The 22,913-nt window shown below is 36.1% G+C and overlaps 2 protein-coding genes across 5 annotated transcripts in view; both read right to left on the reverse strand.

Annotated features, from left to right (window-relative positions):
• The window catches only part of bnip2 (BCL2 interacting protein 2), a 23,049-nt gene extending 1,188 nt beyond the window's left edge, over positions 1-21,861 (reverse strand). The window contains exons 1-11 of one of the 4 annotated variants that reach the window (XM_052597200.1): positions 21,009-21,860; positions 8,610-8,705; positions 6,602-6,675; positions 6,303-6,488; positions 3,728-3,910; positions 3,137-3,239; positions 2,194-2,325; positions 1,790-1,876; positions 1,589-1,687; positions 1,276-1,311; positions 449-494 (exon numbers count right to left, since the gene is read on the reverse strand). In XM_052597200.1, the coding sequence (XP_052453160.1) occupies positions 482-494; positions 1,276-1,311; positions 1,589-1,687; positions 1,790-1,876; positions 2,194-2,325; positions 3,137-3,239; positions 3,728-3,910; positions 6,303-6,488; positions 6,602-6,675; positions 8,610-8,705; positions 21,009-21,367 (1,368 nt within the window). In that variant the 5' untranslated portion in view covers positions 21,368-21,860 and the 3' untranslated portion in view covers positions 449-481. Of the gene's footprint in view, positions 1-448; positions 495-1,275; positions 1,312-1,588; positions 1,688-1,789; positions 1,877-2,193; positions 2,326-3,136; positions 3,240-3,727; positions 3,911-6,302; positions 6,489-6,601; positions 6,676-8,609; positions 8,706-21,008 lie in introns of all 4 variants that reach the window. The other 3 variants (XM_052597201.1, XM_052597198.1, XM_052597199.1) reach the window with 3 other exon arrangements.
• LOC128013988 (annexin A2) overlaps positions 1-22,913 on the reverse strand; it is a 327,457-nt gene that overhangs the window by 188,193 nt on the left and 116,351 nt on the right. The window lies entirely within an intron of this gene.

Genomic DNA, 22,913 nt, shown 5'->3' on the forward strand with positions numbered 1-22,913 from the left:
ATGACATTACACTCAAAGGTTTAGTCAAGGCAACTTTTTGATTGAGGTTAAAAACATCGTTATACAAACACAAGCAAAAAGATCATTTAAATCAATGAATGTAGAACTTAAGTCAGTTGATTCTGCATTGTTTATTGTACAAACTGCCACTGTATAAATTTCCTGAAGAAAATTTAACTGAAGCTTGTGCACAAGGAAGTTGCTATGGAGTGTTTGATGTGTGGAAAACCGTAATGCTCCGTCTTGTCCCGTGTGATCACCGCTGTGAGGTTTACACAATGCATTTTGTCACATGTAGGGTTGGACATGCAGTGAGCAGTAAGTATGTGCATTGGCCAGGCATGCATTTGAAGAAAAAAATAAAAAAATAAAATGTGAACCACCCGTGACTTTACTGTTCACATCCTTCACCATAAAGTCTGTTTTACTAGCGTGGTTAATTACATACCATACTAACAGCGGCAGAACAGAGGACACGACGTCAGAATCTAAATCTGTGAGACGTTCATTTAAAACACAAGCAAGTTAGTGCATTTGGCCAAAAACCTGAATGAAATTTAATTACAGCTACTGGATGATTCAGATAAGAGGTAAAAGCAAGAGATTTATTGAATTAGAGATAAATAAGTGTTTTAACAAGATAAAAAATAATATATTTTTTATAATATATTTTTATATAAAATGTATTCAGGATGACTAATTACAAGTTACATTATCTGCATAGTTTAAATAATGCGTTTAGTAAATAGGAAAGAAAAAGTGCAGAATCAGTTTTTTTCCTTTAAAAAAATCTTGTCTAATCCTTTAAACCCCACTGTACATTTTATCAAATAAAATTAAAGAAATGTATTTATTTTTTTAAAAGTTTTATTAAAAATAATTAATATACTTTACAAGAAACAGCAAGAAAACTGGAACGGCAATAGCGACAGGACAAAAACGTCTCGCCTCAGTAGATTTAATAATAAAGGCCAATGCAGGAATTTTAGAGCAAGTCAGAGCATGTTTGCTTTAGAAATAAGTGACAAATTGTGCTCAATTGAGTTAAAGTGCAAAACAGCAGCATTTATAACAAATGATTATAGTTAGATGGCACACAAAAAATTAAGCATCTTGATGACAATTAAAGAGGAAGCTAAAAAAAGCAATTTCTGGTCCAGTGACAAAGTGTAGGTGTGCACTTAATAAAGCCAAACGATTAATTGTTAGTTTCGTGCAATTCAGGCAAGGTCAACAGAGATACGACAGGGATCTCTGGAATGAAAATACAGATACCTTTTATGTTTTTTCCTATTTTTTTCTTCGTCAAACCTTAGAGGAAAGGCAGGAAGAAGGGTTAGGGCATAGAGAGTTTCTGAACAGCCAACAGCAGCTAGTACTTGGGAGCATATCAGACGTTCGGTAAAATAATTACAAAGCTAAAATCCTGCTGAGAGAGGAGAACAGTATGGAAACTTAAGTACGGATTCAGAAGGTAATCATTTAACATAGCTTGTCTAAACAGAGTAATGAACGGACAGTAGAAACTGATCATTTCCTGCTTAAAAAAAAAGAAGGAAGCAGTAAGGCATAATAAAGGGATACTTACTGTTTAATGCAGTCTGGAATGGAAACGTACTCCATCGGGACAAGCTCAGCCAGGTCTGTCAGGCTGAACACATACTTGATTTTCTGGCTAAATTTTGAGCTGTAATTGGAAAACGATACATTGAATAATGCATTTATAAAGTCATTGCAGGACTTCAATTCATATTAAAATATATCTGAAGGTAACTAGAAAAGGACTGACCTTATAAAAGGTTTTGTGAGGGCCAGGAGGGTGCGAATAAACCAGGATGGGTGCACTATTATCAAAGACTTCAAATTCTTCCTTAACCTGTATCAGAACATTGTGGTGCAAACATAAATGTAGACTTATTCATACTGAAAATAAATATTTCTATTAATACTATTTAGGAAACCGTACACAAAATAGATTTATATAATGCATTTTGATTTACATTTATTATCATTACTTTATTTTGTTCCCATACATTATAGATAGTTTAACATCTGTTTGTTTGATATTGCTTTTCTGGGTTATTTGGGGTTGGAACAAAATGAAGTTGAAGATAAAAACAGAATGAGCAATTTAAAGGGACAGTTCACTCAAAAATTAAGTGTGATAGTTAATACTGGCAATGAGATTCTCACCTTCGATCTATTTGCTGATAGCATTTTCTGAGCCAGCCCACACTGGGCATCCTTCTGCGTGAAGTGGCTCCATTCAGGTATACAATCATATAGTTCTCAGCTACAAGAAGCTCCAGAGTTCCTATGACATACCTGAATGACACACAAAATGTTAGTTGGGAAACCACATAAGATTCGAGGCATCAGGTGAGGACTTGTCTTAAACTTAAGGTGTGGCCACAGTAGAGAAATTTGGGGCAAAAAATTCCCTCGGCTGTTGGCAATAGTGCAGTTAGCTTTCAAACCAAGCAGCTTTCTGTTGGCATTGAATTTGCATAAGGAAGAAATCTTTCACATCACACACACAATTCCACATTCTTGTTGAAATGACTGGATTTCCCCAAGATAAAAAAAACAAATTCACCAAACAATGGTAAATGTGACTGCTAGACATGCTAGTTAAAGGGATAGTTCACCCAAAAATGAAAATGTTATGTTTATCTGCTTACCCCCAGGATATTTCCAAGATGTGGGTGACTTTTTGTTGTCATTTTGTTGACCAGATTAAAAATGTACACAGGTTTTCATAAGTCCAAATTGAATTCCAATTGTGTTGGAAGCATTTAATAGCAACAAAATAAGTGCCTTAATTTCATCAGTGCTGTCTATGCAATACTTTGCAGAGACTATTCGGCAATGGATTGTAATGTAAAAACTTTAAAAGCTGATTATTGGAGTGCATTTTACAAGAAAATACTAATACTAATAATGCGTTACTTGATGTTTCTTTGTAATTAAATAGGGCAATGTATAGTAATTAAATAGGGATTAACTAGCAATTTCTGAGATAAAATAGTTTCTACACCAAATTTTTCCAATAAGATCGCTTTACAGGACGTCTCTTATTGTTTTAAAGGGATATTGACCAGAATAAACCATGTGAAAACAGCCACCTAGAACTTACTTGAAAAGATTGTCCATGATGTATCTGTAATTCGGTTGATTGCTCTCAGGCATAAAGCAAACGGCAAAAACGATTATGGCATTCAATCCATCACCATAGTAACCTGAGAAAAGGGGAACCATGTTTGAAAGTGGCTACTGGCAAACGTGTGAACTTTAGCTGTTTTTTTTACAGCAATTACGCAAGTTGACTGATCCAATTCATCTGAATCAACAGCTCTATGTCTGTGCAACTGTTCATTTTGTAACAACATGCAAAAGAAGCATACTGAATGAAAGCGACAGCTGTTAGATGGCAAAAGGGAGGGGGAGGAAGTGGAAAAAGAGGAAATAAAGATGGGATCAGGCTCCTCTGACTAAGAGATGAACTGGAAAAGGTCTGTGGTGTTATAAATTACAATAAATGCCACAGTAATTCTCTAAAAGATAAGAAGCACCATTTTGAGAATCAGAATGCAGCTAAACACCATCAAACTGCTCTGAATGTTTTCAGTTTCACCCACTGACAAGTTCACTTCCTGAACAGAACAGAAAACATCCTTGTGTAGATAACAGACAGGACACATTGGTGTGGAAAGGTGCGTTCACGGACCTCCGTGGCTGATAACCCTCTTGTAGGGCTCAATGGCCTTCATGTCCACCCGGTGCTCCTGTTCTCCGATGCGGAAGACTCTCCAGCGACGGCCCTCCTCCCGTTCCTCCGTGTTGGTGAACTCTTGCACTGACTCCACTCCTTTACGCAGCAGGTCCGTGTTTTTGGGTTTCGGGAGGTCATCTGACAAGAGAAATAAAGGGTTTATTTGATTAAATAATGGTTATTTTTGAATGCATGTGCACTGTTTTCTTAAAGTGTTCAGTTCAGTGACTGTTTGTGCATTTATTTGATCAGGAATGATGCTTTGCTGATTCACAGCTCCAAAAAAATAAATCAATAAATAAAACTAAATGAATAAATAAATACACTTGTCCTGTGGTCTTTCGATTCAGGAAACCCATCTATAAAACTCATAGGAGCACAAAACAAGGTACAGATTAAAACTCTGTGTTCTGGTTTCTGTATGCCAAAATAAGCAGTCAAACAAATTAGTTAAAAAAAAAAGAGCTACAAAAAAAAAAAAAAAAAAAATTAAAGAGGAGGAATTTTTTTTTTATTATAATTAATATATATATATATATATATATATATATATATATATATATATATATATATATATATATATATATATATATTTTTTTTTTTTTTTTTTTTTTTTTCAATGAGACAATCACATACTACATTAGAGCATTGTTCCCAACACTGGTCCTGGAGGCACCTCAACACTGCACATTTTGCATGTCTCCTTTCTAGGAAATACCAATTTCAGGTCCTGGAGTCTGTACCAATTGGACTGATGACCTTAATTAGGTGTGTTTGATTAAGGAGACATGAAACGTGTAAAATGTTGGGGTGCCTCCAGGACCAGGGTTAGGAACAACGGCATTATAAAACCAAAATTGAACATTTAAGGTCATATAGAAGTTTATTGAAGTATGACTGAAACTGCAAGTATTTTTGTATGTGCAGTGTATTTTCATAATTTATTTTATTTAAAAGTATGTAGCTGCTAGCTTAGCAACATGCTAATGTAAGACTATAGAAATCCAGTGCGGGTAACTTCTTTGAACTCTTCAGATTAGACAAATTTGATTGGTATAATGTCTAAGAAGGTCCCTGCCTATGTAGACAGTAATTAACACAGCAGACAGCAAGGCAGCTAGCTAGGTTTTGGAACAGAGCTAATGCTAATACAACCATACTTACACACATAGTTTTCACTAGTTTTCAATATATACATGATTTTAACAGCTCATTATAGATACATGATGTAAAAACCCTTTTGAAAAGTGCAGTTAATTATACTGAATGTGCATTTGTAGTGCACTTTAAAACTTTAAAGTGCGTTAAAAAAAAAGTGTACTTTCAGATAACAATATTTATGAAATAAAAAGTAAACTCCCTTAAGAAAAATAACTATGGTTTAACTACAAATAAAACCCAAAAACATGGTTAATATAGTTTAACTATGTTGACTACAAATTAACCTTGGCTTTGTTACACTTAACCGTAGTCTGATCATAGTATCTGCGGTTGTACAAATGGTAATCATAATGCCAAAAAAAGAAGGGTTACTACTCTTTTACTATAATAAAACTCATAAGGGACTTTCAGGAGTCATATAATCATTCATCTTAAAGTATTTTAATGTGTCTGCTAACATACTAGAGCATGTTAAGTTCTTGATTATAATTTTAACTACAAAGTTAAAACATTTTAAAATGTGAGAAATGCAGTTATCGTTAAATTAAATTACATAAGACAAACACGATTCAAAAGAAAAAAGGAAGTATATTTTCATTTTCCGTAAATGCTTTCAGCAGAACAAGCAATGATGAAATTACTGATAAAGATGTACTAAAAAATAGATATACTGAAGTAGTTCAAAAATAAATAAATAAAAAGGTATGCTTTTTAAACAAATGCTAAAATGATAACTAATTTTCACAATGGAAGGCTGCTTTTGCCTTTAAATTCAAAGCGATTCATTTCAAGCGTTGAAAAATAAAATTAAATTTAAAAAAATGTAAAAAAACTGATCGGGACACCAAAATGAGGCTGATTTATAGGATCAGATCTGATGAGATTCAAGGAAAAAACATGCACAAATCAAAAATCCAACCATTAACATTCTCCACACAAAAACAATGGGTAACATCTGATTTGTTGTGCTGTATCAAACCAAACCAAAGGGTGATATAACAAAAAGGAAATGAAATCAATGCTGTAGAACTTGATCAGGGAGAAAAACATCCAGTCGGATAACCTTACCACTAACCGCAGGCCAGCGGCCTGACGCAAACCAATGAGAAGAAACAATCCTTCCAGGAAAGAGAGAAGAGAGCAGCGGGACAGAAAAACAAAACAAGAACACACAATACTGTTTAACTAAGTTGTTACACAAAGCCGGTCCCTGAAAAGATCTCTAATGTTAGTGAGTAAGGAACATTTCTTCAGGATTAGAAAGACATGAGTTCGAATGGCTGCACAATGACTAATTAAGCCGATTAGTTGCTGTTAGGATTACATAAAGTTAAACTATCAACATGTAAAGGTTCAACCACAGTCATACCTTCCCACTCAAACTCGTTGCTGTTGTCTGAAGGGGTGTCTATGTCGTCCAGGTCCAGTTCTGTACTCTCATCCAGCTCATCTGAAAGGACTGAACCCTCACTGTGGTCTAGGTTTAGGCTGATGTCCGGAGCCAAAAGCTTCTTTTTGGTTTTCTTTGCACTGTTTAGTCCATAAGACTGTGAAGCTGCCATTGCAAAACAAATATTAATTTCTCATAATGTTTCCTGAGCTAGTGATACATGTATAGATGTCTCTACATATTCCATATATTTGAGAATGTCTATGATTAAGGCTTACCAGGTGCTCCTTCACCAGAAGACCTGGTGAAAAGCTCCTCATCAAGATGCATATCTTCCTCTTCTGGGAGTGGCCTGGCAACCCAAATAAAACGCATTTGAAAATTATCGTAATATACTTTACAATCTGCTATCATTTAAACCAGGACCCATATTCACACAACATCTCAAGGCTAAAAGTAGCTCATAACTTGGCGATTTAGGAGAAAATCGCAAAAAATAATGGGCGTGTCAAACTTATTATTATTTTTTTTTTTCAAGAGTTAATTCACAAAGCATTTTAGTGCTAAAACTAGCTCCTAAATCTGTGAAATTTTAGGAGTAAGGAAGAAAACTCCAAAGTCACTAAGACCAAATCACAAACTATCCTCCCTGCTGAAAACACTATCACAGAAATTCTAATGGTTTCCTCTACTAATACCATTATAAACATTACAAACAAACCACAACTTACCACAACTAACAAACCATTAAAACAATTAAAAAATGAATTAGGATTCAGTGGTTTACCAGTAGAGACCCACAGGCACCATTACATTTACCATTAAAACCAGTAAAATTTCCATTATAACCAGTAAAACCATAAAGAATTATGTTATGGTTTCTATTGTTTTATTTATTTATTTATTTTCAGCAGGGGTAATATGGCTCTTGCCGGCAATCTTCCTCGAAAAGTAAACATTTTTGAAACACTGCACATATACGTTTTCTCAAGCAGCTTTTTTGGGTTTTGGAGGTTATCCAATTCCCAACTCAATTTTTCCTTTGATTATATCTTTGTTTTCATTAATAAGTTGGGCGAGAAGCTTTTCTTGCACTCATTTTGGTTTTCTCCTCCCCTGCTATGAATTTTAACATTAAAAAGGCTATTTAACCAAGATTTTAACGGGGTACTTTGAGTACCCACAAAATGTGCTACATAAATGTAACAAATGTATTATTATTATTATTATATTTATTTAGAGTGCAGATATTTTTTAATTTCCAAATTAAAATAAGAAAAAAAAATCAAATGGAATATCTTTAATTTGTCAATTGTGTAATCTGCAATAATTATCAATTAATAATTATAATTTATTAATATGATATTTTCTATCAAAATAATAATATTATAAATGGTTATTGTCCATTTATGCAATATACAATTTTTTAGGGGGATGAAAACTCAGCTCTGCATTTATTTGATCAAAAATACATTAAAAACAATAAAAATACAATAAAAAATATTACAAAAAGTATTACAGCTTAAAAAAACACATATTTCAAAATGCAATTTACCAGTATTCCTGTCATACAAAGCTGAATTTTCAGCATCATTTCGCCAGTCTTCAGTGTCACATGATCCTTCAGAAATCATTCTAATATGTTGATTTTACTATTATATAGATGTTGAAAACATCAATAAATAATATTTTTGTGGAAAACATGGAAAGTATTTTTCAGGATTCTTAAAAAAAAAAAAAAAGTTCAATAGAACAACATTTATTTGAAATCGCAATTTGTGCGAATGTAAACGTTTCTGATTTTACTTTTTGGTAAGTTCAATGCGTCCTGGCTGAACAAAACTATTTTCTTCAAATCTTAAAGGCCTCCTATAATGCAAAATCTACTTTTACACAGAGTTGGACATAAATGTGTGTTGGCAGGTTGAACACAACCACCCTACAATGATAAAAATCCACCCACTCCTTATTTGAAACCCCATTAAACCAAATCACCCCCACTAGGTCTGCCCTTTTGATTCTCTAAGCAATATGACATCACGTTGTTTAGGCCTCGCCCACAGTCTTTGACTGACAGTCCTGCATTCATATAGTTTTCTCCCTCAGCAGTTGAACACTGGCTCTCATCATTACATTATATTACATCTTGTAAAAAGGGTCTAATAGGTGCCCTTTAATGACCCCATCCATTTAAATGGTAAGGCATCTTGCAATTTATCATGAAAAAAAAAAACCCATTTTGGTCATACCACCCACCACTTTCATATACACGTCTTAACAGCCTACCTGGGGAAGTCCTCATCTTGCCACTCCTCCTTTAGCTCCACCCCTTCCATTCTCAGCCGTGCCTCCGTGGTAGCAACTGACTCCTGGTGCTCAAAACTGAAGGATAAAAAAAAAAAAAAGAATGAACCATTTGGGAGCCATTCTGGCGTAAAAAGCCCTAGTTCATAACATGTTATTCACTCACTAAAAACCCAATACGTCTGAGTTGAAAGAAAGATTCCAGAAGTCCAAATCTGACACCGGCTGATTCATCACAGAGCTACAAACAGCTTTAGTAACTGAGAAATAGCTTCAAACTGCTTAATGCCACCACTACACCTCAAGACACAGAATATCACAGCTTATGACATAAGAACAAAAATCCAACAAAAATGTGGGCCTCTTTGGTGAGTTAATCTCCAATACAAAGGCATGTAAACTCCTGAGGACTTCATACACATTGAATCATGTCACATAGGAAATAAGTTCGATTATGAATGGAAGTAGGCAAAAGAGTTTCACCTTCTTTGGGGAAAGATTTGGGTGGTGACTGGAAAGGCCTGAAATTCTTGGAGTGTTCTCAAAGGTCAAAATTATCACCGTAGAGAAGAAACCCGCTCTAATTTCTTAGAAATGCAGCAGATTAGGATGCCGCTCTTCTTAGAACTAAAGTCATTTCACAGTGAGATCACTCACAGGGTGCGACGCTTCTCAAATAAAGTATTAATAAACACTTGATCCAATGTTTGAAAATCTGTAATTCTGAATGTAACTCAAGAGCACAAACTACAGAAAACCAAATTCATTCTCATGAGCTTCATGTTCAGACTGGAAACAGACTGGGAAGCAAATGGGAGTAGCTCATTTCACATCGAATGATGTTTATAAGTTATAACATTGTTTGATGCAACTGCATGCCGTATTTTTACATAAACATAAACAAGACTAAGTTGTGGGAAGTTCGGGAATGCCTCCTATATAATGCTGAGTGTATTGCAGGCTAACAGTATTCTATGCAGTGCACTCAACTGCATACTTTGGTAAATGCATATATATATATATATATATATATATATATATATATATATATATATATATATATATATATATATAAATATAAAGGGCTTTCGGTTCGGTACGCATTATGTACCGAACGGTTCGTTGAACTAATTAATTATATCTAAAAAAAAAAAAAAGAAAAAAAAAAAAGTTAAATATAATGATTTGGTTCAACAAGGTAGCCCAATAACCCAAACGACGTAACAGGCAACGCTCCTGACACCCCCGAAGAAGAAAAAAACACCAACTTATATGTTTATGTTAGGCTACTCAGTCAGGCGCTCGCTCACTCACTCAGTACGTGCTGAAGGCTCTTTGCAAAATGTCTAATGCATTTAACAGACCAGAAATAGAAGATCCTCCAATAACCAACATGCACTTTGGATTCCCTGTAAGCTATAATGGTGATGGCAAGAGAAGGGTGGATAAAAAAAACAACGGTTGCATCTGCCAGCGGAAAAAAAAACAAACAAAAAAAAACCAGCGGGAATACTTGAAACATGTAAACTCATTTACACCGACATCACCAGTGTGTCAGTATCTGGGAAAAGAATAAAAAAAGGAGAAACATACACGCAACAAACTATACCTGCAGCATTTAGGCAGACATTTCCAACTGGCTCAAACAGGGCAAAAGACATCACCGCGGCGATTGGTAGGATTACGTTACATTTACATTATAGCCGCGGATATGAGACCTTACTATTTACCATTCATTCTGTCATCACCATTATAGCTTACAGGGAATCCAACGTGCACACATATCGCGCCTAAAAACGCGTGGAAAACGCTAGGCGCATCATTCTCCTCCTTTCCAAAGCGCTCGGGCAGAAGCGCCCCTGAGGCGTCTGCCTTTGCTAACCAACAATGACGTGCTCTCTCCATGAAGATGCGGAAATTTCAGCAAAGGATAAATGGATTTGCAGCTCTAAAAATCGCTTGCAGTAGCTCTGCTTCTGAATTTATTTCAAAATTGCAATCCATATACAACTATGATCAGCTGATCCTTCATCTTGGCTGAGCTTTCAACGTTGTTACGGGAAAGGATGAAGCTGATTGGTTAGTTCTTGTCACATGACCCACGTTGCGCTTGCGGCATTCTGAAAAGTTGAGATGTTTTTACATTTTGCTGTATCTAAAACGTACCGAACCGTACCGAACGGAACCGTGACATCAGTGTATCATATCGAACCGGTTCACAATTGTAAATAAGTATAAAGAATGGCATTGGTTTTATTTTTAGTGATAAAAAAAGTTTTTTAATTTTAATTAAACATTTTTAATTAGTATATTTTTGTGTTTTGCTTTGGTTCCGAAATTGGTACCGAGAACCGTGGACTTTCACTGGTATCGGTACCGAATACTGAAATTTTGGTACCGTGACAACACAAGTATGCATGCACATTACTGTAAACAAAGTCAAACATCCTACGTCACATTCAACCAAGTTTTTCTAAGTAAATTTGGCTTTCATAATCTAAAAATATCTTGTATTCCCATCAACCGGTTATTTGCGTGTGTTTTGTGTGTGTACAGGCTGTTTTGTCTTCTGATTTTAATGAATAAGGCTCAGCAAAAGAGTCATTCATCCACCAGCTGTTTAGTCATTTCAAAAAGAGGCTGGCGCTCAGATGTGAGACACTGGTTAACTGAGGACGGGAGCTAATTGCAATGCCATCCATGTGGTATCCCTCATACTCCTCCAGGAGGAACGTCTCCCGCTCTTTATCCCACCCTCCCAGAAGAGATCTTCAACAGTTCACACTGTCGTGTCATGGGACACAACACCGCATGTTTCTTTGCTAAAGTATTGCATAAATAAATGAACACAAAAGAAGATCTTTTGAAGGATGTTTCAACTGTTTTTGGCCATACAATGAAAGTCAATGGGGTCTAAAAGAACTTTAAACTCCACTGACTTTCACTGAACATAAACAACAATTTTCATTCTTGGGTGACATATTTCTGAGATTCTGAATGAGATTTTAAGTAAAGGATTCAAACTCTTAAACCTGTCATTATGAAGCAGAATCATAGACTTGGACTCAGATTAATGTTCCTAATAAAGCTGCACACAGAGAATTATTATATAGATATTTTTGTTTTTACAGTAACTATGTACACACATGAGACTAAGCACATGACAATAGACTGTACACACCTAGACACTGTTATGAATGCATTACCTACAGGCGTATGTTTTGTATGTCACCACCACACCTACTTTAAGTGACAATAACCGCATTATATAATAATACACTGTAACAGTATTATCTGTTACTTTGGTATTTTTTTTCATACTACCCACTAGGGGGCGCATGAGCGCTAGAACCTCTTGTATTTAAAAGGGTAGTAGTATAGAAGAAGTCAGTTTGTTTGGAAGAGGGAAGCATGGTTTTTTCCAAGCACCTCCTGCAACACTTATTGGAGTCCTGATTGAGAAACTTTGTTTCCAGTTCAATCATGTAAGTTTTGTTTCTCCTAATGTTGCGCAATTGTTTTCATTTGATTTATATAATAAATTGTAGATATTTTTTTTCTTTTTGTAGATGGACTCTTTATGTTACTTTCTTTTTGAGAATTGTTGGATGCATATGAGTTGCTAATGCTCAACTGAAATGGACAAAGTAGTTTCTAATCAATGGATTGATCTCACTGCATGACCGTGTGGATTCTCAAGTATCCTAAATACATGAATGTGACTGTGGGCTATCTAGTTTCTTTTTTGGTGGATTTCCTTGGATTACTGGAAGAGCACTTGAAGGTTTATTTTTGAACTTTGGACATCATCCTAAAAACTGAACTGATTAGTTTTATCTTTTTATTTTGATATTCTGTTACTATTGATTTTCATTTGTCATTATTTTCTATTGATTAAGTCTTTCTTTACAGACTTTCTGTGTGGATACTGTTTTCGTTTGTTGATCTGGTTTCATTTCAATTCATTTTCTTATAAATGCATTTGTTTAGTTTATTTCTTTTTAGTTTTCTAAATGGATATAAAGATATAAAAAGTTAATTCTTGTCTTTATTGTTTGTGGTTATACACTGGGGAATATACTAAGATTTTGTAGTAATGTGTTCTTAGTGTCAATGTGACCATTGACCGATCAAACCTACAGTCTTCAGTCAAATACTCAATCTGTCATGGACTGTTCAAATCAGTACAACCCACCAGTCAAACTTGAGTTTCCTAGTTTCAGCAATAGCCCGGATGAAGATCCTATCTTATTCATTGAACGATGTGAGGAGTATTTCGCTGTTCGACCTTTGAAGAATAGTGAAATTTTGGCTTCTTTAACTGCCGTACTTAAAAGTACTGCAAAAGATTGGTGGATGGCGGAGAAAGGGAATGTCTGTGACTGGAAACAATTTAAAAAAATATTTCTGCAATCTTTTCTCAGTGAGGATTATGAAGAGTTGGCAGTAAGGAAGCTGATGGAGAGGAGACAAGGTGCAAGAGAAAGTTTCAGAGATTTTGCTTTTCACTATAGAGCTCTTTGTTTGAGATGGAAGAAGGACATGTTAGAAAGAGAGGTGGTGCAAGCTATTTTACGTAACTGTAACCCACGGCTTGCTAGCTTGCTACGTGGCAATATAAAAGATGTAGGAGAACTTGTAAAAGTAGGTACACAGATAGAACGAGATTTTTTTGAGTCCAAGAAATACTGGAGTCAAGTTAATGGAGATGAGCAAAAGAAGAGAAATCCTCCAGATCACGATTCACATCGCAAAACAGCGGCAGCCAATACCAGAGTTGTCCAGACTTGCCAAAATTCTATGCAATATGACATCAGAAATCTTATCATTCCCATAACCCTACAAGACATGCATATTACTGCTATGGTGGACACTGGCAGTACTTTGTCACTAATTCAAAAGTCATGCTGGAAACAGTTAAGCCGTCAAGAAGTATACCTACCTGGTGGGGGACAAACTTTCCTTTTAGCCAACGGACAACGCCAAACCGCTGTTGGAAAGGTGGTGTGGAAGAGTGAAGTGCAGGGTCGTCCAATAGAGCTTACCCTGTATATAATGAATGACACTGATTTAACAGTACCAATCATACTTGGCATGGATTTTCTGTTGAAATCAGGAATGGTCTTGGATTTCAATAATGCTCAGTATGGTTTTTCTCCAATAGAAGGTGCTGAAACACCAATCTTCTTTCCATTCCTTCATCAGGACATTAATTCTACCATTAACTTTTACCTTGCCATACCTTTACAGCCTTGCAGTGATGAAGTACTCCATTCTATACACCAACTATCGGAGAAAGCAGACACCGACATGCAGACACAGCAAGAGCTTGAAAATCTAATGTTAAGCTGGCCCACTGTTTGCAACCAGGAAATTGGATATACCAATTTGGTCAAGCACCGGATAATCACCACAGATGAACTACCTGTTAGAAAAAGAGCATACAAGGTTTCCATTGAAAAACAGAGTTTTGTTGAAAATCAAATCAAGGAGCTGCTTGATAAGAAAATCATTCGACCATCTTGCTCTCCATGGGCATCACCAGTGGTGGTGGTACAGAAAAAAGATGGAGGATCAAGACTCTGCGTTGATTACCGCGGGTTGAATGCCAAAACTCATCTGGATGCATATCCAATGCCACAAATACAAGACATCTTAGAGTCATTACATGGGGCAACTGTATTCTCTACACTGGACTTAAAGAGTGGCTATTGGCAACTGGAAATGGAGTCTCATAGCATTCAAAAAACGGGTTTCATCACATCCTCAGGGTTATATGAATTTCTGCGTCTTCCTTTTGGACTGAAAAATGCAGCAGCGTCTTTCCAGAGACTTATGGAACATGTATTGCGGGAGTTGAAAGGTAAATGTTGTATGGTTTACATTGATGATGTCGTGGTGTATTCCAAAAATAAGCAAGACCATCTCCAACATCTCCAACAAGTTTTCAATTGTTTCCACAAAGCAGGTCTAACACTCAATCTCAAAAAGTGCAATTTCATTCAAAAATCTCTCACATTCTTAGGCCATGTTGTTTCAAAAGAAGGAATCAAAACCGATCCCACAAAGGTTTCAGCAGTTAGTTCATTTCCCATCCCACAGTCTCTCAAAGACGTTCAGCGTTTTTTGGGTATGGCCGGTTGGTACCATCGGTTCATTCCCAGTTTCTCAGAGAAGGCTGCTCCACTTCATGCTTTGAAACAGAAAAACTCTACCTGGATTTGGACAGATCAATGCCAACAGGCACTCGATCTTATCAAGCAAGACTTAATGCAAGCTCCCGTTTTAACCTCTCCGGACTTCACTCAACCATTCCGAGTTCAAACGGATGCCAGTGAAGTTGGTTTGGGAGCCGTTCTTACACAAGAATGTGCAGGGAAAGAACATGTTATTGCATATGCATCCAGACTACTTAGAGGGGCAGAAAGGTCATACTCTGTATCTGAGAAAGAGTGCCTAGCAGTGGTGTGGGCAGTGGAGAAATGGAGGCCATATCTCGAAGGAAGACTATTTGAAGTAGTAACTGATCATGCCGCATTGACATGGGCATTTCAACACCCCAAACCATCATCACGTCTCATCAGATGGACCATAAGACTACAAGGATTTCACTTCACTGTTAAGTATAGAAAAGGTCAGTGTAATGTGGTACCTGACGCATTATCCAGAGCTCCAAGCCTCATCATTTCACCTAACATTATTGCTGTAGCTCAAGCATCTAATTCTATCTCATCATCAGTCAGTATGCCAGTAGACTTATCACAGATAGCCATCGCTCAAAACTATGACCCAGAAATACAAGAATTGATTTCCAAAGTACCATCTCAGACCCCACAAGACTCATCACGAGTTCATTATGTCACAGAAAATGGATTCCTGTTCCGTAGTGTTCCAGATGGACGAAAAGGTCAAAAACTTCAACTTGTCATTCCATCCATCCATCATCAAGCATTTGTTCAGTATGCTCATGACAATCCTCTCAGTGGTCATCTGGGTAAACTCAAGACCTTGCTCAGACTACTAGAAACTGTATACTGGCCAACTATCAGAGCTGACGTTTGGAAACATTGTAAAGAATGCCAAGTCTGTCAAAAATACAAACCATCCATGTCAAAATTATCTGGTTATCTACAGTCTACACCTATTGTTGAACCTGGCTACATGATGGGCATCGACCTCATGGGGCCTTTTCCAAAAAGTGTCAAACAAAACGAGTATCTACTTGTTATCGTGGATTATTGTACTAAGTGGGTCGAGATGTTTCCCCTGAGGTCTGCTAAAACCCCTCAGATAGCCCGAGTTCTGGTAGAGGAGATATTTACCAGATGGGGAACACCAGCCTACCTGGTCTCAGATCGTGGTGCCCAATTCACCTCTCAACTCCTCGGTCAGGTGTGCAAGCAGTGGGGAGTCATTCAAAAACTGACCACAGCCTACCATCCCCAAACAAATCTGACGGAGAGAGTCAATCGAAATTTGAAAACCATGATTGCCTCTTACGTCGGAGACCACCATAAGCTTTGGGATAGATGGATTGCCGAATTCAGGTTTGCTATTAACACAGCCTACCATGAAAGCACAGGTTTTACACCTGCTGAAGTAGCGCTTGGACGTAAATTAAAAGGTCCAATGGAGAGAGCTCTACATAAACCGCCTGATCCTAATAACCCTGCATATCCCATCCTTGACAGACAACAAGAACTCCTTACTCTTGTGAAAGAGAATGTGAACCGAGCCCAAGCTAAGCAAAAGCGATACTATGATCAGCATCGTAAGTCAGTCCATTACCAAGAAGGGGATGTGGTTTGGGTACGGACACATCCTTTATCTAGAGCCGATGAAGGGTTCATGGCTAAGCTGTCTGCTAAGTGGAAAGGGCCAGCAAAAATTAACAAAAAGTTGGGGCCAGTTAATTATTCTGTTTCTTTTATTTCTGATCCAGACAGTACTGAAACATATCACGTGCAAAATCTTAAGATTTGTCATGGTTATGGCAAATCTCCTTCTGAGGAGAGGGGTATGTAACAGTATTATCTGTTACTTTGGTATTTTTTTTCATACTACCCACTAGGGGGCGCATGAGCGCTAGAACCTCTTGTATTTAAAAGGGTAGTAGTATAGAAGAAGTCAGTTTGTTTGGAAGAGGGAAGCATGGTTTTTTCCAAGCACCTCCTGCAACACTTATTGGAGTCCTGATTGAGAAACTTTGTTTCCAGTTCAATCATGTAAGTTTTGTTTCTCCTAATGTTGCGCAATTGTTTTCATTTGATTTATATAATAAATTGTAGATATTTTTTTTCTTTTTGTAGATGGACTCTTTATGTTACTTTCTTTTTGAGAATTGTTGGATGCATATGAGTTGCTAATGCTCAACTGAAATGGACAAAGTAGTTTCTAATCAATGGATTGATCTCACTGCATGACCGTGTGGATTCTCAAGTATCCTAAATACATGAATGTGACTGTGGGCTATCTAGTTTCTTTTTTGGTGGATTTCCTTGGATTACTGGAAGAGCACTTGAAGGTTTATTTTTGAACTTTGGACATCATCCTAAAAACTGAACTGATTAGTTTTATCTTTTTATTTTGATATTCTGTTACTATTGATTTTCATTTGTCATTATTTTCTATTGATTAAGTCTTTCTTTACAGACTTTCTGTGTGGATACTGTTTTCGTTTGTTGATCTGGTTTCATTTCAATTCATTTTCTTATAAATGCATTTGTTTAGTTTATTTCTTTTTAGTTTTCTAAATGGATATAAAGATATAAAAAGTTAATTCTTGTCTTTATTGTTTGTGGTTATACACTGGGGAATATACTAAGATTTTGTAGTAATGTGTTCTTAGTTGGTGGGCCCCTCCTATTATTCAGATATATGTAACTGCATGCTAGTAAAGGGGACAGTGGTTATAACACTGTTAGCACCATTTGGTATGTGCCTAAAAAAAAAACACTTGATTTTGGCGAATTTGCAATTTTCCAGCAGTAAACATTAGATTAATATTAAAATAAAACAGACTAAATCATCATAATGTGTTCTTTTAGTATCTTTTTCATACTATCATAGAATTTTTTTTAAGATTTCAAAGTAGCTTTTTTATTATTTTTAAGTTTGTTGTGTTAATTGCTTTCGTCACTTTGATTAGTTTGTTTCAAATTTTCTATTTTGCCTTATTTTTTGTTTTTGTAAATTTAGTACTTATTAAGTTTCTACATTCCATTTTTTTTTATTATTCATATTTTAGTTTATTTCAGCTTTATTTCAGTTAATGGAAATTGTTTTAGATTTAACTCTTCAGAGTATTGAATAATAAATATTTTCTTATAATAACTTTAGTTATAGTTAGGGTTAGGAACGGCTCAGTTTGATGCAGTCAAAAAAAAATTAGTGAATTTATTTGGCCCCCCCTTCATGTGGTAGAAAGCTTAAAATTATTTTACTTCCAGTGAATCAAAATTTTAAATAAATGTTACTTTTTTATAAGAGAGAAAAAGATGTAATAACAGGGTGGAGTAAAACGTGAGACACTACTAGATACCACATTTTCAGTCATAAAAATTATAATGAAATTAATGTCAATTGATTAGGTCAAAATAACTATATTGTAGTCAGGGTTGGGGAGTAACGGAATACATGTAACGGCGTTACGTAATCAGGATACAAAAATCCAGTAACTGTAATCAGTTAGGCCAAAAAAACATAGTAATCAGATTATAGTTACATTTTGAGAAAAGGGGGAATACTTTCAGGATTACAATGGTTTAATTTAAAACTAAATAAATCAGTATTTTGGCATAATAACACTATATTAAGCACAGCTTGATTAATGACTCACGCGAGTCACGTGTGCCACCCGTTGGTGCATGCGCAAATAACAGCTGTCTACAATCTCCTCAGACGCAGATTGAATCACTGCTGCAAAAACGCGTTAATTTCATGGAAATTCCGCTGCTATTTTGTTTAAAAATAAGAAACTGCAAACAACGTTGTACAGTGCAAACTGTGCCTTCCAGCAAAGAAAACACTTTCTTCATCGAAGGATTCGACATCCAACCTAAAGGAGCATTTGCACTTTTAAAAATTAGTTTTATATTTGCAAAGATAAAAAATAAATAAATGTTATTCTCTATTTTCCTTTTGAAGAAACATTTTCCATTGTCTAAAAATTGTTCTTATATTTTCATTGAAAAAAAAAAAAGAATTTGTATTCTCTATTTACCTGTTGAAGAAACATTTCCTTAAAATTATTTCTCATTATATTTTCTTCAAAATAAAACAAAATAACCTGTAATACCAATACCATGCACTAGATGTCTGTATAGTCCTTTACATATATATTAATTCAGGGCTGTGAAATTCTTAATTAATAAATGTTGTTGTTTTAAAAAAAATAATATTTGACCTTGAAGTAATCCAGAAGTAATCCAAAAGTAATCAGTTACATTACTTAAGGCGCGGTCACACTAGACTTTAAACGCGCAAAATTATTTCGGACGCCGCTGCAAATATGGGCGGGAGCAAGATAAAACAGTCTCTCCTCAATTATCACAACATGGATTAATATGTGCTTGTACTGTGTCTCTTGCGACGGTGTCGAAAGCGTTTTATATTGTACTCTCTCTCTCTCTCTCTCTCTCTCTCTCTCTCTCTCTCTCTATATATATATATATATATATATAAATATACACACACCCTAAGCAAACCATGCAGCTTCTTTTTTTTTTTTTATAATCTTTTAAATATGTATTATATAAAATAGGACGGTGCTCTACAGCTAAAGTTATATAGCGCTTCCTTCATTTTTGAATTTCTGTATAGAGAGGTCACGCAGTGACGTATCGATCTTCTACTGGTCCCACACATAGACAGTAAAAGAAATGGACACAGCGACCCCATTGGAACTCAATTGAGACAAATGAAGCCCAGTTTTAGCGTTTTTTAGCACTTCCGTTTCTGACGCGCAGACTCAAACGAAGCTTGACGACGTCAGCAACCTGTCTGACAGATGTAAATCTTCTAGTAGCTGTGAATGCAAACTGCCATCGTTAATCTTGCAGAGACGGCAAGCTTGAGCTGGGAGTTCTTTGTCGTGAGTGAGCAGGAGTAAGTATTCTGATTAATTATTTTGTATAGTATTTTAAAATGTAACGCCAGTACGCCATATTAAGTTAATTGCCTGCGAGCTTCTCCTCCTGTCTGTACGGTAATGCGACAGAGAGCCGAGTGGTTATGACGCAATCGTTAGCCTATTTTTTACAAAAACTGTTTATACGGGGCCATAATGTAACATAGAAGGTAATGGAGCCCTTTATACATTGTCGTGTATCTTTAGAAATAAATAATGGACAAACAGAGTCTTTAAACACCTCAGATGTAAAGTTATTCGCTGTCAAAGTGACGCCAAAATGAATGGGAGTCAATGGGAATGTTAACGCAAGTGAAGTTCTGCTAAAAGATGGCAGCCCCCAACCGACTTCAACTTCCGGTCGAGTTCCTTGCCCCTTGGTCCCACATCTTCACGTGATGCGAATTCGCAGGTCAGAGTTCACTAAACTTGAACTTTGGAACGCAGCAAAATATTTTGCATAAGCTTGCGTTTCCGGTCTGACGCATTCAGATGCGTATGAATGGAAGTCAATGGAGAGAAAAGTGCATTGTGACCGCCCCATGATTGTGTTACTTGGATTACGTTACTGAATCCTTTTTTCATGAAGTAATTAGTAGCTGTAACGGAATACATTTTTAAAGTAACCCTCCCAAGCCTGATTGTAGTATGATTTTAACTGTTGATACAGTCGAAAGGGGGAAGACATACAGATTTTCACTTTTTAAATGATGGACTGGAGTGGTGTGGATTATTGTGATGTTTCTATCAGCTGTTTGGACTCTCATTCTGACGGCACCCATTCACTACAAAGGATCCAATGGTGAGCAAGTGATGTAATGTTACGTCACTCCAAATCTGTTCTGATGAAGAAACAAACTCATCTACATCTTGGATGACCTTAAGGAAAGTAATTTCTTAGCAAATTTCGATTTTTGAGTGAACTATTCGATTAAAAAACACCCATTAACTGCACCAGAGAGCAAGTGATGCTAAACTTCTCCAAATCTGTTCAGATGAACAAACAAACTCATCTACATCTTGGATGGCCTGAGTGTGAGTAAATGTTAAGTTATGCCTGAACTATTCCTTTAAGGAGAGACAAATGTTTGATTTAGTTAAAGCTTTTCTTGCTGCTAATTTCGTGTAGTCAGATTTAGTCCATCAGACCAAAAGCAGTCATAGGAGACCAAAGTGTAGCATGTTCAAGGAATGTTAAAGTGACAGTCCTAAAGCATAGCTTGTTTTCGAGACACAGACAGTGTCCCCGTTACCTTCTGTTGTGTTCTTCAGGAGAGGAGAGTGTGTGCGGCTCTCTCACAGGAGTTGAAGTCTTCACGCCTTGTTTCTGTCTATTGTCTGGAGTCTCTTCCTGCGGCGTGTCTCCTGTTCGGACCGGAAGGTCTCCGTTCTCCAGCGGATCATCCCTTGCTCTGGAATCCTGAGGTGGATCTTCCCCGGAGTGAACCGATGGGGATGATAACGATAACGGGCTAGTTATGTTTCTGTTTTCTGGCGTCTCAGATGTCCGGCTGGGTGTGTCTGACTCTGGGTTACTTCTGTTGGCGTTCAGATCGCTCGAGTCTCTCTGGTTTGAGACTTCTCCAGTCGCTACTGCATCTGTGGCCATCATCGACGTGTGATCGATGACAATCGATCAGCAGAAATGCAAGAAAACAAGCGTTTGCACGAAAAACAAACCGTGGTATTCAATCAACATCGACTTCACATAGTCTTTGATATATCTGATTAATGTTAATACTTATAACAGACTGTGTGTTTAAAATGCAAGCATTGGTGTGGCTATATCAGGTATGTTGTAAAACAATCTTGCCCTTTTGAGTGAAGTCCCCGATGAGAGTGTGTTTAGAGGGCCAGCAGTGCGCAGTCTGACGCTTTCCTCTCCCGTTTCCAACTAACAGCAAGGTTGCTGTCAGTTAAACACATATAACGTTGAGAAATGCGTGTCGATCATAGCAAAGCGTTTAAACCGGTCAATAGCAGTTTAGAGGACGGTATTAATAGCTGACAAACTCCGTAGACCCATCTCATCTGTTGCTTAAACCGGCCGTCATTCTTCTTTTGGAAGCGTCGGGTAAATTAAAGTGAAGTCTGACTCAATAGCACACACAACATCCGGGCACAATGTTGATCGTATTCAAAATAAAAGTCTCCCGGGTTGATTATTAAAAGTCACGAATGAGCTCAGAAATGGATGTTAAGATTGAAGTACATATTAGTGCCAGCTTAATGGTAAAAGTACATTAACAAGAAAGTATTTCTTAATTTAGATTTTTTTTAAAGTGGAAAGTTTTAATGGGTGTTTATTACATAATTGAGGGATGTGAGATTCAATTTGTGAAGAAATGTATTAAAATACTTTTAAAACGTTTTTTTTATTATTATGGCGGGGTTAATATAGTTTACTAATACAAACAAATACAGAGCTCATTACTTGAGATAAAGTAAATGTGTCTGAAAATAAAAGAATATATAAAAACGTAAGTTTATTTATTTCTGATAGCTGACAGGGCAACATTTGTCATTTACATTTAATTTATCTTGATGTACCTACTAAAATAACTCAAACTACAACTGAAATAAAAATGAAGAAAACGATACAGACATTTAAAAAACGAATACAAATAATACACAAAATTAATAAAACTTTTAAATTAAAAGAAAAAAATCTAAAATATTAACAAAACAAAAAACTATATCTAAAAGACACTTTTATTTTTTAACAGTGTCCATATTTAAGGAAACATCAATATATGCAACCAACAGTATATATTCTGACCTGATGGATGGCTGTCAAGTTTTGATCTATTCACTACACTAGGTGGCGACAGAACACTATATTAACTCTCTTGCTGTAATTAATCTCAGAATAGAAGGACCTCCCCAATAATTGAAGATTAGTAATTCAGTGTCAATATTGAAGTCACAACGATTTTTTGTTTTGTTTTGTTTAATGTTTTTATATTCAAAAATATGGTTGTGCATGGAAGTATTTTTCTCCACAAATCAATATTTATAAAATTGTTTTTACTTGATTATTACCATTGATTACTACAATACACCGGCTTAGTTCTTATGGTGAGTTACTGATTTTATGATGCAGAATGCAAATCTAAGATGTCTAAAGCAGGTATATAGATGGAGAGGTAGATAGATAG

This window comes from Carassius gibelio, chromosome B25, assembly GCF_023724105.1.
Source record: "Carassius gibelio isolate Cgi1373 ecotype wild population from Czech Republic chromosome B25, carGib1.2-hapl.c, whole genome shotgun sequence".
Classification (NCBI taxonomy): Eukaryota; Metazoa; Chordata; class Actinopteri; order Cypriniformes; family Cyprinidae; genus Carassius; species Carassius gibelio.